The sequence below is a fragment of the Protobothrops mucrosquamatus genome, unplaced genomic scaffold, assembly GCF_001527695.2.
Source record: "Protobothrops mucrosquamatus isolate PMUCROS unplaced genomic scaffold, P.Mucros_1.0 scaffold79, whole genome shotgun sequence".
Taxonomy (NCBI): Eukaryota; Metazoa; Chordata; class Lepidosauria; order Squamata; family Viperidae; genus Protobothrops; species Protobothrops mucrosquamatus.
In genome coordinates this window covers 173839-185679 of record NW_015386456.1, presented here as the reverse complement: position 1 = coordinate 185679, position 11841 = coordinate 173839, and the positions used below count along the sequence as shown (strand labels likewise).

The window sequence follows — 11841 nt, the reverse complement described above, 5'->3', positions numbered from 1 at the left end:
CATTTAAAGTTTCAAGTTTCTTTGGGGTTTTTTTATAAAATACAATACAAGGATAGTGGCAATACAGCTATCAAGAAACCACTTTTTAAAAAATAAAATAAAGCATACCATTATAGTAAAACCATTATACATCCTATATTAATAAAACTGTATGGTCAATATGGTGCTCCTCCCAATGAAGCTAGGATTGTTTTTCTTTCTTCTGCTACAGGCATATGTGGTTTTATTCCATCTTGTCTTCTCTGCATCATAATCCCATGCTAAAAATGAAAAAAAAATAACACACTGTGGTTAAATCCATTTTTCTGTTAGCAAACAAATATTTAATATATTTACATATTTAGTTCAGCAAATCAAATACTTGCTCTGTAGTTGTAGAAGAATTGCTCCATTAAAATAAATGTTATCTCTTGTCATCTAGAGTACGGTACCTATTTTTGAAATACTGTTTCAGCATGAGTAGAAGATAAATCACTCTGTTTAACATACACAATCATCACTCAATAGTTTGGAGATGGAACTTGGCCATTCATAGAAATGTGAGTCAGGACAGTTTGCACATGACAGAACTATACAGAGCATCATGCTTTGACTTTCTCCGTATATGCAGACACTGATTTATATACATGGACACTACCAGAATGAAGCCACAATGTGTTTAGGCTTAGAGGCTCAATGTCAATAATCTGCCAGAAGAGTCACTTTTTTCATTAAAAGGAAAATAGTTTGGTAGATTCTAGTTGAACAGAGTGGTATAACATCAGAGTATGGTGAGCTAATTTTTTGCACATATGAATAAATGAATGCTTTCACCCATAATATTAAGTGAAGGATAGACAGCCTCTCTGGGCAAGTGGCCATATTTGGACTTTTGAGAGCATGTGATATATTCAAAAATGGCTGCCATGGCAAGCTTGCCTCTTTTAACAAAAGAGCTATATGATTTCATCAGAACTAAAATTAATGAGATTACTCTCACCCACTTTGCTTTCTTTTTTTAGTAGGTATGAATATTTTCAAAGTAAGCACTGGGATACACCCACCCACCATTACTTATCTTTTAAGAATGGCTAAAAGCTTAGAAATATTATAAATTATAAAAGACAAACTAGAAAATGGCCACTTTCTTTGCAACATATCAGCTTTATTTAAATATAGAAAAATCTGGAAATTGCTCTATGGAAATCTGGAAAGCACCAAAAGGAGATGTCTATGAGAATGTTATCTAACATTGTGAATTTTTCTTAGTATGAATGTGACCTATCCAAAGAACAAAATGATGGTTTATATACCAGATCAAACCAATTCCTCTTCTCTCTCTACATACAATATGGATTGATCTTATGTGTAAAAAAAACAGTAAACAAATTCTGATTTGGTGTCTAAATTCCTGAATAAATAAACGATTACCATAAAGTTTTAAATACAGGTAGATATATCCTTACAGGTACATAAAGGATAGAGGTATCCTATCACAATTGTAGTAATATCCATAGGATTCAATCTGTGTACCGGTGTCCCATCATGAATGTCAAAATTCATTAGGACCTGTATATAAAGAGTGCTTGTTCTGGGCCATCCTCTAAAAGGTGTTTCATACTATCAACCAAAGTAGTTATCTAGACCCCCTATGACGAATGGGTAGAGACAGTCTCAGTGTACCAGCTGATAGTGATAAGTAGTTATAAGATACAATAGGCTCTGCATTTAAGTTTTTTAGGAAATCACTGGGGCAGGTGATTCATTAATTAGGTTGAGGTATTAAGATAAACATCCAATTACATATTTCCACCATTGGCAAAGCTGATAAGTGGTAGGTATCATTAACTGTGTCTTGAGGATGGATGGATAAAACAATCTAAAGTAAAATATTAAATACTGTTTGAATACTGTCAGCTATTCTTCTTTTACAGGATAAAGCAGCTGCAACTTCCAGATTCTCTTGCGTTTACAGAATCTGGCTGAGGTTAGGAGAGCCTAGTTTCAACTAATGGGGCAACTGCAGCCCTTTTTGGAGCAGCCAGCACTAGCAACGGTTACGCTCACTCTTACCAACTTAAGATTGATCTGTTGCAGCACATTCTATAAGGTTTCTTTTAAAAGCTTCCTGGAAACATCCATTGGTACAGCATGTAGCCATCCACTTACTCATGTTTGAAAGCCAGGTCAACAGCATCTCAGATATATTGCAAGTAGTTGATTGCAAGTAGTTTTTATTATAAAGTTCTATAGTTCTTTATCTTCCAGACTACCTTCTCCAAACAGAATATGCCCATTCTGATGCATTCAATCCAGAATAAGATACTTCGGATCCCAGTGCCAATGAGATTGTGAGAAGTGAGTGTGAAGATAAGTCTTATTGAAAGTACACTATCTCTATAGATTAGTCTGCCCCTGGAGTTCAAAGAACCAAACAATGTTAGCATGTAGTATGAGTGAAAACTATTCATTTTTTTCTGGAAAATGAATTTCCTTGGAAATTGTATACTTGGTTATTTTAATTCGTTGTGTGTAAAGAATATTATTTTAATTTATCTTAATTTTAACCATTTAAACTGTGACATTTTGTTGGATTCTGTAGCGCAGAGACATTGTAATGTAAATTCATATAAATGATGCAATAAATAATCTGACAATAATATTGATAGAGACAGAAATAGATTAGAGACAGGTTTAGAGCCTTATTTCTGTTTCCCTTCCTGAACAAGTTTATTTATAAGCCTTTCAAATCTACTTACCCAAAATTTTCGGCAACTTTTGTACTTTAAAAAATAGATTGCACACATATCCTTATTGGATTGATTCGCTTCCAAACACTTTCTAGAAGCATCGCTTTCCTTGAATATGAAAGGAAATAAAATATAAAAACCTAATAGTTGGGTTCCACAATTTAGAAGAGTACCATATTCATTTGTTGAAATGCAACTAAACAATAAGAGTGCAAACTTATAATTATGTTGGAATAAAATCCTACTTAACAGTAGTGTAACTATATGTTTCTTCGAAGTATTAAGACATCAAAACTAAGATTAGGCTAAAAGTTAAATCTATAGTTTTGTAAATATTAAGATAATAGGTATCTTAAAATTCTCCCAACAACAAATATTGTTACCAAGAAATGTAACCAAATTTGATAAGGATGCAAACTTTTTGGCTTGTTTTAAATTAAAATAGAACTGATAATCTAAAAGATTCTAGAACCGCAAGAAATACGCAAGAAATAAGATAATTTCCTCATCTGACTAGATAGTAACAGTTTGTTTAAAGCTTTTGTAACATCATACAATATCACCTGTAACAAATCACAATTAAAATTTAAAAAAAGCTACATCTTCAACTGAATTACTTATCAATTCGTAGAAAGGAGTTGGGAGATGAAAAAATAAATCTAGTGGTACTTCTTTGCAGAACCAAAGCAAAGGCATCAGCGGAACTTCCTTCACAGAGCTTATAGGAAAGCAAGGAAAGAAACATGGAATTCTTATTGTTGAAAAACAGTACCATAATAGCACTGAAGAGCTCATGTTATTTGTTGTATACACCAGACTTAGGCCAAGTTTTGTATAAATGTTTTTAAAAGATTTTAGGTTAAAATATAAATTACATTAGCCAATAAAAACATTTGGTTTATGATACCGTCAAGATTTTTAATAAAAGTGCTTAAAATATTAGAATAATTAGTGTGATTATTAGTATTTAAGGTTGTTAGATGCAATCAATATTCTATTATCAAGAAATACATTGTTTATAGGTATATATGAATAATTATTTATATTTTACTTGTTCTGTAAGGGGTTAATCTTTGTGCTAACATATTTGAAAAAACTAAGGAATATAATAGATCTTGAATTATATTATATCAAATCAGTTTATTACAGTGATAAATTCAGGTAAAATATCGAACAGAATTATACATCTATGTGACACAAAAAAACAATGAATATAAGACTTAAACCAAAGAATATCTTTAATAAATTATTACAAGTGAACAAAAAAGCATTCAAACTTAGATTTTGAATTATACCTACATTCAAAGAAGCCTTACATTAGTACATATTTTTTAAAAAGAAATCATGATTAAATTTTAATTTAATTACATTTATTATTGCTATCCACTCCTTTTATAGTGGTTTTGTTGTATTTCAAGATGCAAATACATTATAGAATTCATATATTAGCTAGGTACAAAGGTATTTGCACTTTAACTGTAGGCATCAGAAGAGAGCCAGATCTGAATATTATATTAAGTATTGCTATTTTATATTAATTACTATGATTGAATATGTATACCCGGACGGGTTTACTTGCTAAAGCGTTGACTTATTCTGGGGGACAACTCCACTATTGTACCTATCCCTTCCCCTGGTCTAATCTTTTTTGTTTGTTACCCCTTGTCATACCCTTATTGACCCCACTTCCCCTTTACCCTTATAAAATTTAATAAAATATTTATAAAAAGAAGAAGAAGAAGAGAGCCAGATCTGGAACACAAAGAGTGTGGGCATTGTAAGTATCTCTGGTAAAATACTGTTTCAGAGGGCAAGGTCAACAACAGGAAATGTTTTGTTTCAAACTACTGAAGTTCAGAAGTTTTTCCAAACCTTTATGATTTTGCAACAGAAACAAATTTAGAATATATTTGTAGTTACAGGATCCTGTCAATATCCATCATCAATGTTCTGGTCTATCTGCTATCCCAATGTATGCAATATATCCCACCGCCTACCATCCCAATCTTCCCAACTTTTTACCTTCCTTCTCCTGCCACCCTTGATGTCCCAGCACAGCATATCCTTTTCATTCCCAGCATCTCCTCAACTGCCACTAGTTAGGTCTTCACAAACTGTTGCCAAGAAAATCCCTTCAGACTTGTTTTTTTAAAAAAACAAACTCTCAGCCCTTCTCTGACTCATACTTGCTTGGATAAATGTATCTAAAAGAACATAGCCCCATTTCATTCTACATATAAACTAAGATGCCTAGAATACATGTCTCCGTTTGGACACAGACTACCCACAATCAACTGCTATATGCAGTATTTTGTACATTATTATGTAAAGCTACATTTCAGAAAAATAAATTAAAACCTCATAGCATCCATTTAGAAGAAAACTTACCATTAAACATGGATTAATGTCATGATCCTGCAATCGGTGTTTTGGGGACATAAAGTCAGTATTGTATTGTTTTTTTTCTGTGTATGGTTTTTCTTTTAAGGACAGCAGCTAAAAAAGATAATTTCAACATATCAGAACAGCTTTTGTCTTAACAAAAAATTAATATTTTTTTTAGGGACTTGTAAATAATATTTTAAGAAAAGAAAATGCATGTTTTGTAGGAAATTTTGAATAAGAAAAAAAGGTTGTTTGCAAATAAGTATAATTAAAATCAGCATATTATGCATTAGTATGTCCAGTACTATTTTTAAAAAATTGCAGCTTCTTTTATGAGGTTTAACATTACCTTGAAAGAAGTACAAAGTTCTGAAAAATAATTATTTAAAAATTAGAAAAAAATATGGCAATAGGTGACAATTTTTTAAAAAATATTCTGCAAAGCAAATATAACTTTGAAACTACCAAAGTTGGCTGAAGTAAAGCATATTTCACATAAAATTCTGATTCCAGAAAATATACATTGGCATATTTTTGAAAGAAATATAAAGCAGAAATATATTTTGCTCATTCCAAAATTATAAATATACAATTTTTCATATGGTATGGCTATCACATGAATTTAGAGGTAAGAGGTGGGCAGTTAGGTCAGACAAATCTATAGGGGGTTCAGATAAGTCATTTGAATTTATTGGAGGGGCAATATAAGATCTATTTTTCTACACAGCATTAATTGGGGTCTTGAGCTAACATTCCTGAAAGCTATGAAATAAAAAGAGCAATTGCAATAGATATTACAGAAAAAAATCTGGCTTTCTTATTATAATTTTAAAAAGAGCAAAATTTCTTAGCTGATGTTTCCTGTCACTCTATCTACTATCTCCTACCTACAGAATGACTTTTCAACGACAATTAAGGAAAAGACAAAGCATGAGGATGATTTCCAGACCAAATCAATTGTGGCTGGTTTTCCTTCTGTTGTATATAATTACTGGCTTAACTAAAATGCAGCAAGTTACAATTTGAGCTTTGAAATACAAAGCAGTAAGAAATTTTCCAAGTTTTAGTATCTAAATTAAGAATTAAATTAATACCTTTTTTTACATTCATGTTGCAGGAGAGCTATGTTAGCATAGTCAAAATTCAGAAGTCCGTTAGCAGTCTTTACATCTTTTCAAGCTTCAAGGCACAAGTTTTCATGAACTATAGCTGCTTTCATCAGATCAAAACCAAACTTATCAAAAATACACAAAAGATTATACCTTTCAATAAAATTAGTTAATCTGAAAAACTGCTACCAGATTCCTGATACATGGTATATATGTAGATGAGCAGAATCAAGGGAGGAGTCAGGCAGGACATCAGTTTATAGAGTGTCTACATCAGACATGTCAAACTGTTTTGACATTGCTGGCAATGGGGTAGGTGCGTGACGCATCCGGCCCAGGGGCTGGCAGTTTGACACCCCTGGTCTACATAGTCACAAGAGGACGAAGTCCAACTCCTTTGAATGCAGTTGACTCTTATCTAATTTTATCCAGGTGCAAACCCTTTGTCTGAGAAGATTCCTGTGCATAGGCTTGAGAAATAAATCAGTAGTTTTGAACCTTCACATGTGGACCTGCTTATTTGAGCCTGACAGTATAGCACTCTCTTGAAATGGGACAACAGATATCACTTAACTTGGATATAAGTCAACATAACGGCAAATCAAATAACAGGCAACCACTTAAGAAATATTGACACACACCCCAAAAAAACCCCCAGCTGGATCTGTCTATGTAGTCATCATAAGTCAAGGTTGACTTTAGGGATCATGACATATACATACACTGATTTGAAAACAAGCTTCTAGATGTGATTTACAGCCTAATATTTGTGTGATTGATACTACCTCAATTCTTAATATTCTTACATTTACCTGCTGATATTGGTCATTCATTTCTTCATTTCAAAATAAGGAAAGACATTCATGTATTTTGGACACTGGTTCTGACAAAAAAAGGGCAAATTGTGCTTTTAAAGAGATTTTATATGTTAAAGCAGTATACAGCATAGCTGTACAGAATAGATTTGTATCTACGCAGTAAACAATTCGTGTGAAATTTGCAATCTAATCCTATGTACCGTAGGTTACACTAAATTCAACATGGCTTACTATCAGATTGCTGAAAGTTACAACTTATATTTAAAGCTCTGTATTTTCTTAAAATGTTACAATAACTATTAAATATACCAAAAACTAAACTATAGTGTATGTGAACTCTAAAACACTGTAACTTCATTTTCTGAAAAACAAGATACATTAAGTTTACAGACTTGCTACCACCACAAAATAGTTTTTGTTTTTGTGTCAGATTCAGGCTGAAGCATTTATACTCTAACAGCCTATTCCTAAACAGTCTAAACCTTGTGAACTCTCAAGCTTCGTCCTTCCGTTATATATTCAAGATGGGCAGTGTTTAATATTCATATGTTATATATATGTAGGGGTGTAAGTCTATACATATGTTGTGTAAAGTATGTATATATTGTATATAGTATGTTTAGGTGTTTGTCATGTATATGTTCACTTTGAGAGTGGGCAACTAAATTTCATTTTTGATGTGTGTCATGCCCATAGTAAAAAATGACAATAAAGGTTATCTTATCTTATCTATATCTTATACTAGGAAAGCAATCCTTTATTTCACTCCTTGGTGGAAAACACACAAATATATGCAGGCTGAGCTCTGTGAAATTGAGGGCCAGTCTATTAGATCTCTGTGCAACTTGCAGCAGATAGGCAAAATGCCTATATTCCCATTGATTTAAAAATGGTAATAGCAAATATCAACATATTCCTCCCAAAAACAGTTGCAGAAGTGAAGAGTTGGGAAACCAGCAAAGTAGCCCTAACACTGAAAATAAATTCCCAAACACACCTTTTTTCAGGTCTACATATGTCCTGCATTATGTCCTTTCTGGTTAGACTTGACAAATACTCTTAAAAATACAATAAAAATTCCTTGAGTCTACTTTAATCCTAATGAGTTAATAACACTTTCTTGTTATTTTCTAGATGACAGTATATGGAAGTGGTCTCGTTCTGGGATTTACAGTCCTGGGAATTTTCTATTAGTCCATCTATATACTAATACAGAGGTTCCCAACCTTTTGGGCACCAGGGACCGGTTCCACGGAGAGAGGTTTTTCCATGGACCAAGAGTGCATGGTTTTATATGGTGCCTGCCTCTCGCGGATGGGGCTTTGCTTGTTTGTGCGGACCGGTACTAACTGACAAGGTCCAACTATCTAGCAAAGATGTATAACCGTTTCCCATCGTTGTGTACATTCCTATGTAGCCTTCTATGCTAGCAATTTATGGAAGAAACTAGTTCCTAGTTTTATGACCCCTGTTAATTATGAATAGTTTCTAATATTTTTACATCTTTGCTTTTATTATATTGTAAGCCTCCCAGAGTTGCTGGTATAGTGAAACGGGCGGAAAATAAATTTAATAAATACGTTGCTTCCGTAGCTTTCTTTCCAATGAAAAGCTTGCGGGAAGGAAAGGAAAGGAAACAGCTGTCTCTGAGCTTCGAATCCAACTTTCCCTACAATGGAGCACACCGCCATTCGCAAAAGAAACTGAGAAAGCCTTTCTGCACCCACTCTTTTTCCTAAATCCGAACCCCGAACCGGGGAAAAATTGAGGATTGAGGATTGAGCCTCCCGTCGACTGAACTGCTCCCGGGACCTTCCAATGCAATTTAGCCGACGGGAACCTGGAGCATCTTGGTGAGTGGCGAGAATGACCCCTTAAAGTCACTCCGGCCCGTTTGTGGAGGAGCCACGAAAGAAAAGCGAATCTAAGAAAGCCGGGATCAACGCGACAAGAGGGAGAGGTCTGAAAGAAGCGTTCAGCACCTGAAACGGACCGGGGGGAAGCAGGACGAGGCCCGGTTTCGGCCACCTTTACCGCAAAGCTCCTTTCTCCTCATTCTTCAGTGTCTTCAGAGAACAGCCGGGGGCAGCGTTTGCCTTGGGCGCTGCGACGCCCCCAGAAGGCAGCAGCCCTAGCGAGGATTTTCTAAGCGGGCGAAGGCGCCCCACGCACCACAGGCGATACCGCGCTCTCACGACGCCACTCCGGAGCGAATACTCACCTCCGCCACCACGAGGAACACAGCTCACGGCCTGAGGGCTCGTCTCGAATTCGAAAGACGTCAGCGGCTTGGGCAACGACCTTATAACTGGCGCAGCCTACCCCGTTTCTGGCCCCGCAGCCCGGTGAAAAATGACAGCTCCTTGACCCAATGCAGGCGACCGGAGCTCTTTGAAAGACAGCCCCAAGCCGCCTCAGACTGGCCAATCTTTGCTCGGTTCCGCCCCGGCCTATCCCGAGCGGCGTTTCCACCCACCAACGGGACAAGCTGTGAACGCGAAAGGCTCCACCGACTGGGCGCGGCTAGAAGGCTGAGTGACAGGGGGAGGTGTCCAACCCGCGGCGCGTGTGGGCGGCTGGCGGTGTGGGCGCGGCGTGTGCGGCAGGCTGAGCTGCACCGCAGCGCATACACTACAATGGCTGCTGGAAAGAGGGGAAAGCAAACAATTTCCAGGCCCGCCGCGTCCAGCACGAAATATGGGGAAAAAATTACAGAAAAATCGGAGAACCCTGTAAAAGGCGGGAAGCGGGCGCTGAAGGGATGCTGAGGCTCCCGGGGTAAGTCTGCTGTGGGTTAGGGGTTCTGCAGCCGGGGTTCAGCAGGGAAATATTAGGGTTATTTAAATTCTGAAGGGGGAGGAGGAGGAGGAGGAGGGACGCGAAGAGCGAAGCAACAGCAGCCGAAGCAGGGATGGGAAAAGGTTTGCGCGGCTCCATCTCTTTTTAGCCCTTCTGGGCTTCTTGGGGGGTCCCTGCGTCCAGCACGGGAAGGCACCCTAAAAGTAAGCCTCGCTTTCTCCAGACTTGGCTGGGAGTTTTTCCCCGCTCTCTCCCTCCCTCCCTCCCCTTTGCCTCGGTCCGGGTTTCTTGGAACGGTGAAGAAGTGCCCCCCCCCCCGCGCGCGGTTGCTTTAGTAAGTGGGGAGTTTTGCAGAAACTTGGAGAAAAGTTCCCCCCCCCCACTTCGCCTCTCTGTATGTGTGTCTTCTCCACCCCCTCCCTTCCCTGAGCTCCAGCGTCTGTGCTGTGAATATAGTGACAGCAGCGGTAGCAGCAGCAGCAGCAGCAACAGCAAGGAAGGAGCGGAAGACATTAGAGTCCGCGGTGCCCCAAAATGAGAGAAAATTAATGAAAATTCAGCGGTGTCGCCGAATCGGACACATTTTGCGCAGAAACGTTGCAAGGGCATTGCTCTTGCCGGACGGAGTACCGGGGTGCCCTCAGCCGAAGCTTTAGGGGGATCTGGAGTCACTTTGGGACATCCAGCGCCCTTCTCCCTCTTTTCATTGGACAAAAGTTTTTTTTTTCTCCCCCCCTCCCCCCAGCAGCATAAAGAAACGAATTTGCCTCCTTTTTTTTTACTTCGGCGGATGCGAGAGGCTTTCTTTTCCTTTCTTGTGTGGGTTTGGAAGAGAAGCTTAGGAAGGCGAGCAAGGTTGAGGGTGGGTAGTATTGGGGAGCGGGGTTCGCTAACTGAAAGCAGGAGAGATCCGGAGAGAGCAGGGACAGCTTGTTGTCAGTATCATAAACAACCAAAATGGAGGGAGAACTGAGGCATATAACAAAATTAAAAATAGCTCGAAAATTCCTAAAAAAAATCCCCAAGTCGCCCGAGCTTCCGAATTGCCCCCTAAAAGATCACACTGAACCCGCATACCCTCGTGTGAGTTTTTAATACTCTCGGAGAGCAAGGAGTTAAAATTGATGCCTATTTTTGTTGATGATCGCTTTAGAAAGGCAAAAGCCCTTTTACAGCTCATTCCCGACACTGCGAGAACGTGAAAAACCCCTTTCTTCCTTGAATGGTGGCGGGAGGTGGGAATGCACGAGCTGCACGGCTTTGGGGCAATGTGGAGCTGATTGTAAAGGAGGTAACTGCTACGTTTGCCAAACTTTGTACCTTCCTTTTCTTGTTCTTTGTCTGGGGAGGGGGGGATTTGGTAGAAACACAGTTGGAAGAAGGGGGAGGTGGCGCGAAATGAATTACCTCGAGATTGCCTGTCTGTCCCTTTCCCAGTCAAAATGTAATGCAGTATAAAAAAGTAAATCTTAACTGGTTATGGAATGTCTTTAGGTTGATTATGGATCTCAGTGTTTGGGTTCCTCTCTGTAAAGTGCATTCTGTTAGTACAATACGGAGTTAAAGCAGCGTGCCTTAGAGTGAATTGGCAGAAAATCCATGTAATGAGGTTTTCTCTTCTGGGAGAGAACCGTTGACTTGGTCTAGTATACTTACTTCACTTGGTTTGTATTTTACAAAGAATGCAATCTATAGTTTTCTCCAGATAAAAACAATGTATTCTTTGCATCATATTAAAGTTAATGTGAAAGTGCTGCTGATGTTGGTTTCCACGTGGGATCAGAGACAGAGCAGGGTATCTTAAAGAGACAGCTCCTCTTTTAGCTATCCTCACCTATGTCAGAGCTCTAGCTAAGGCAAAGCAGTTGTCCTGTATTTGCTAAAATGTAAAGTCATAAATCAAACTCAGAAGGGAGACTATGACTACTTAAGCTGACAGAGTTACACTAGTTCCATTGTGATTTCTATGGATGTTGATTGGATCTAAGTATTTACTTGCTG

General features: G+C 37.9%; 1 protein-coding gene across 3 annotated transcripts; it reads right to left on the bottom strand.

Annotated features, from left to right (window-relative positions):
• Positions 1 to 34: 34 nt before the first annotated feature.
• On the bottom strand, positions 35 to 9366 carry CHCHD7 (coiled-coil-helix-coiled-coil-helix domain containing 7). 3 transcript variants are annotated; one of them, XM_015812368.1, is made up of 5 exons: positions 9263 to 9366; positions 7036 to 7106; positions 5118 to 5225; positions 2739 to 2837; positions 35 to 260 (listed from the first exon to the last, which is right to left on the bottom strand). In XM_015812368.1, exons 2-5 carry the CDS (start codon positions 7054 to 7056, stop codon positions 156 to 158), a joined length of 333 nt encoding a protein of 110 aa, XP_015667854.1. In that variant the 5' UTR covers positions 7057 to 7106; positions 9263 to 9366; the 3' UTR covers positions 35 to 155. The 3 variants fall into 3 exon arrangements, with proteins under 3 accessions (XP_015667854.1, XP_015667856.1, XP_015667855.1); XM_015812369.1 differs by lacking the exon at positions 35 to 260 and adding an exon at positions 3347 to 3447; XM_015812370.1 differs by lacking the exon at positions 7036 to 7106 and having other exon boundaries at positions 9263 to 9313.
• Between the last annotated feature and the right edge of the window lie 2475 nt (positions 9367 to 11841).

Bases quoted from the DNA above. Each gene is read 5' to 3' on its own strand.
- CHCHD7 (XM_015812368.1), bottom strand. From the start codon at position 7,056: ATGAATGACCAATATCAGCAG. The intron at 5,226-7,035 runs GTAAATGTAAGA...TATCTTTTTTAG, and splicing joins TGAATGACCAATATCAGCAG to CTGCTGTCCTTAAAAGAAAA. The intron at 261-2,738 runs GTAAGTAGATTT...TTTCATTTTTAG, and splicing joins AAAGTTGCCGAAAATTTTGG to CATGGGATTATGATGCAGAG.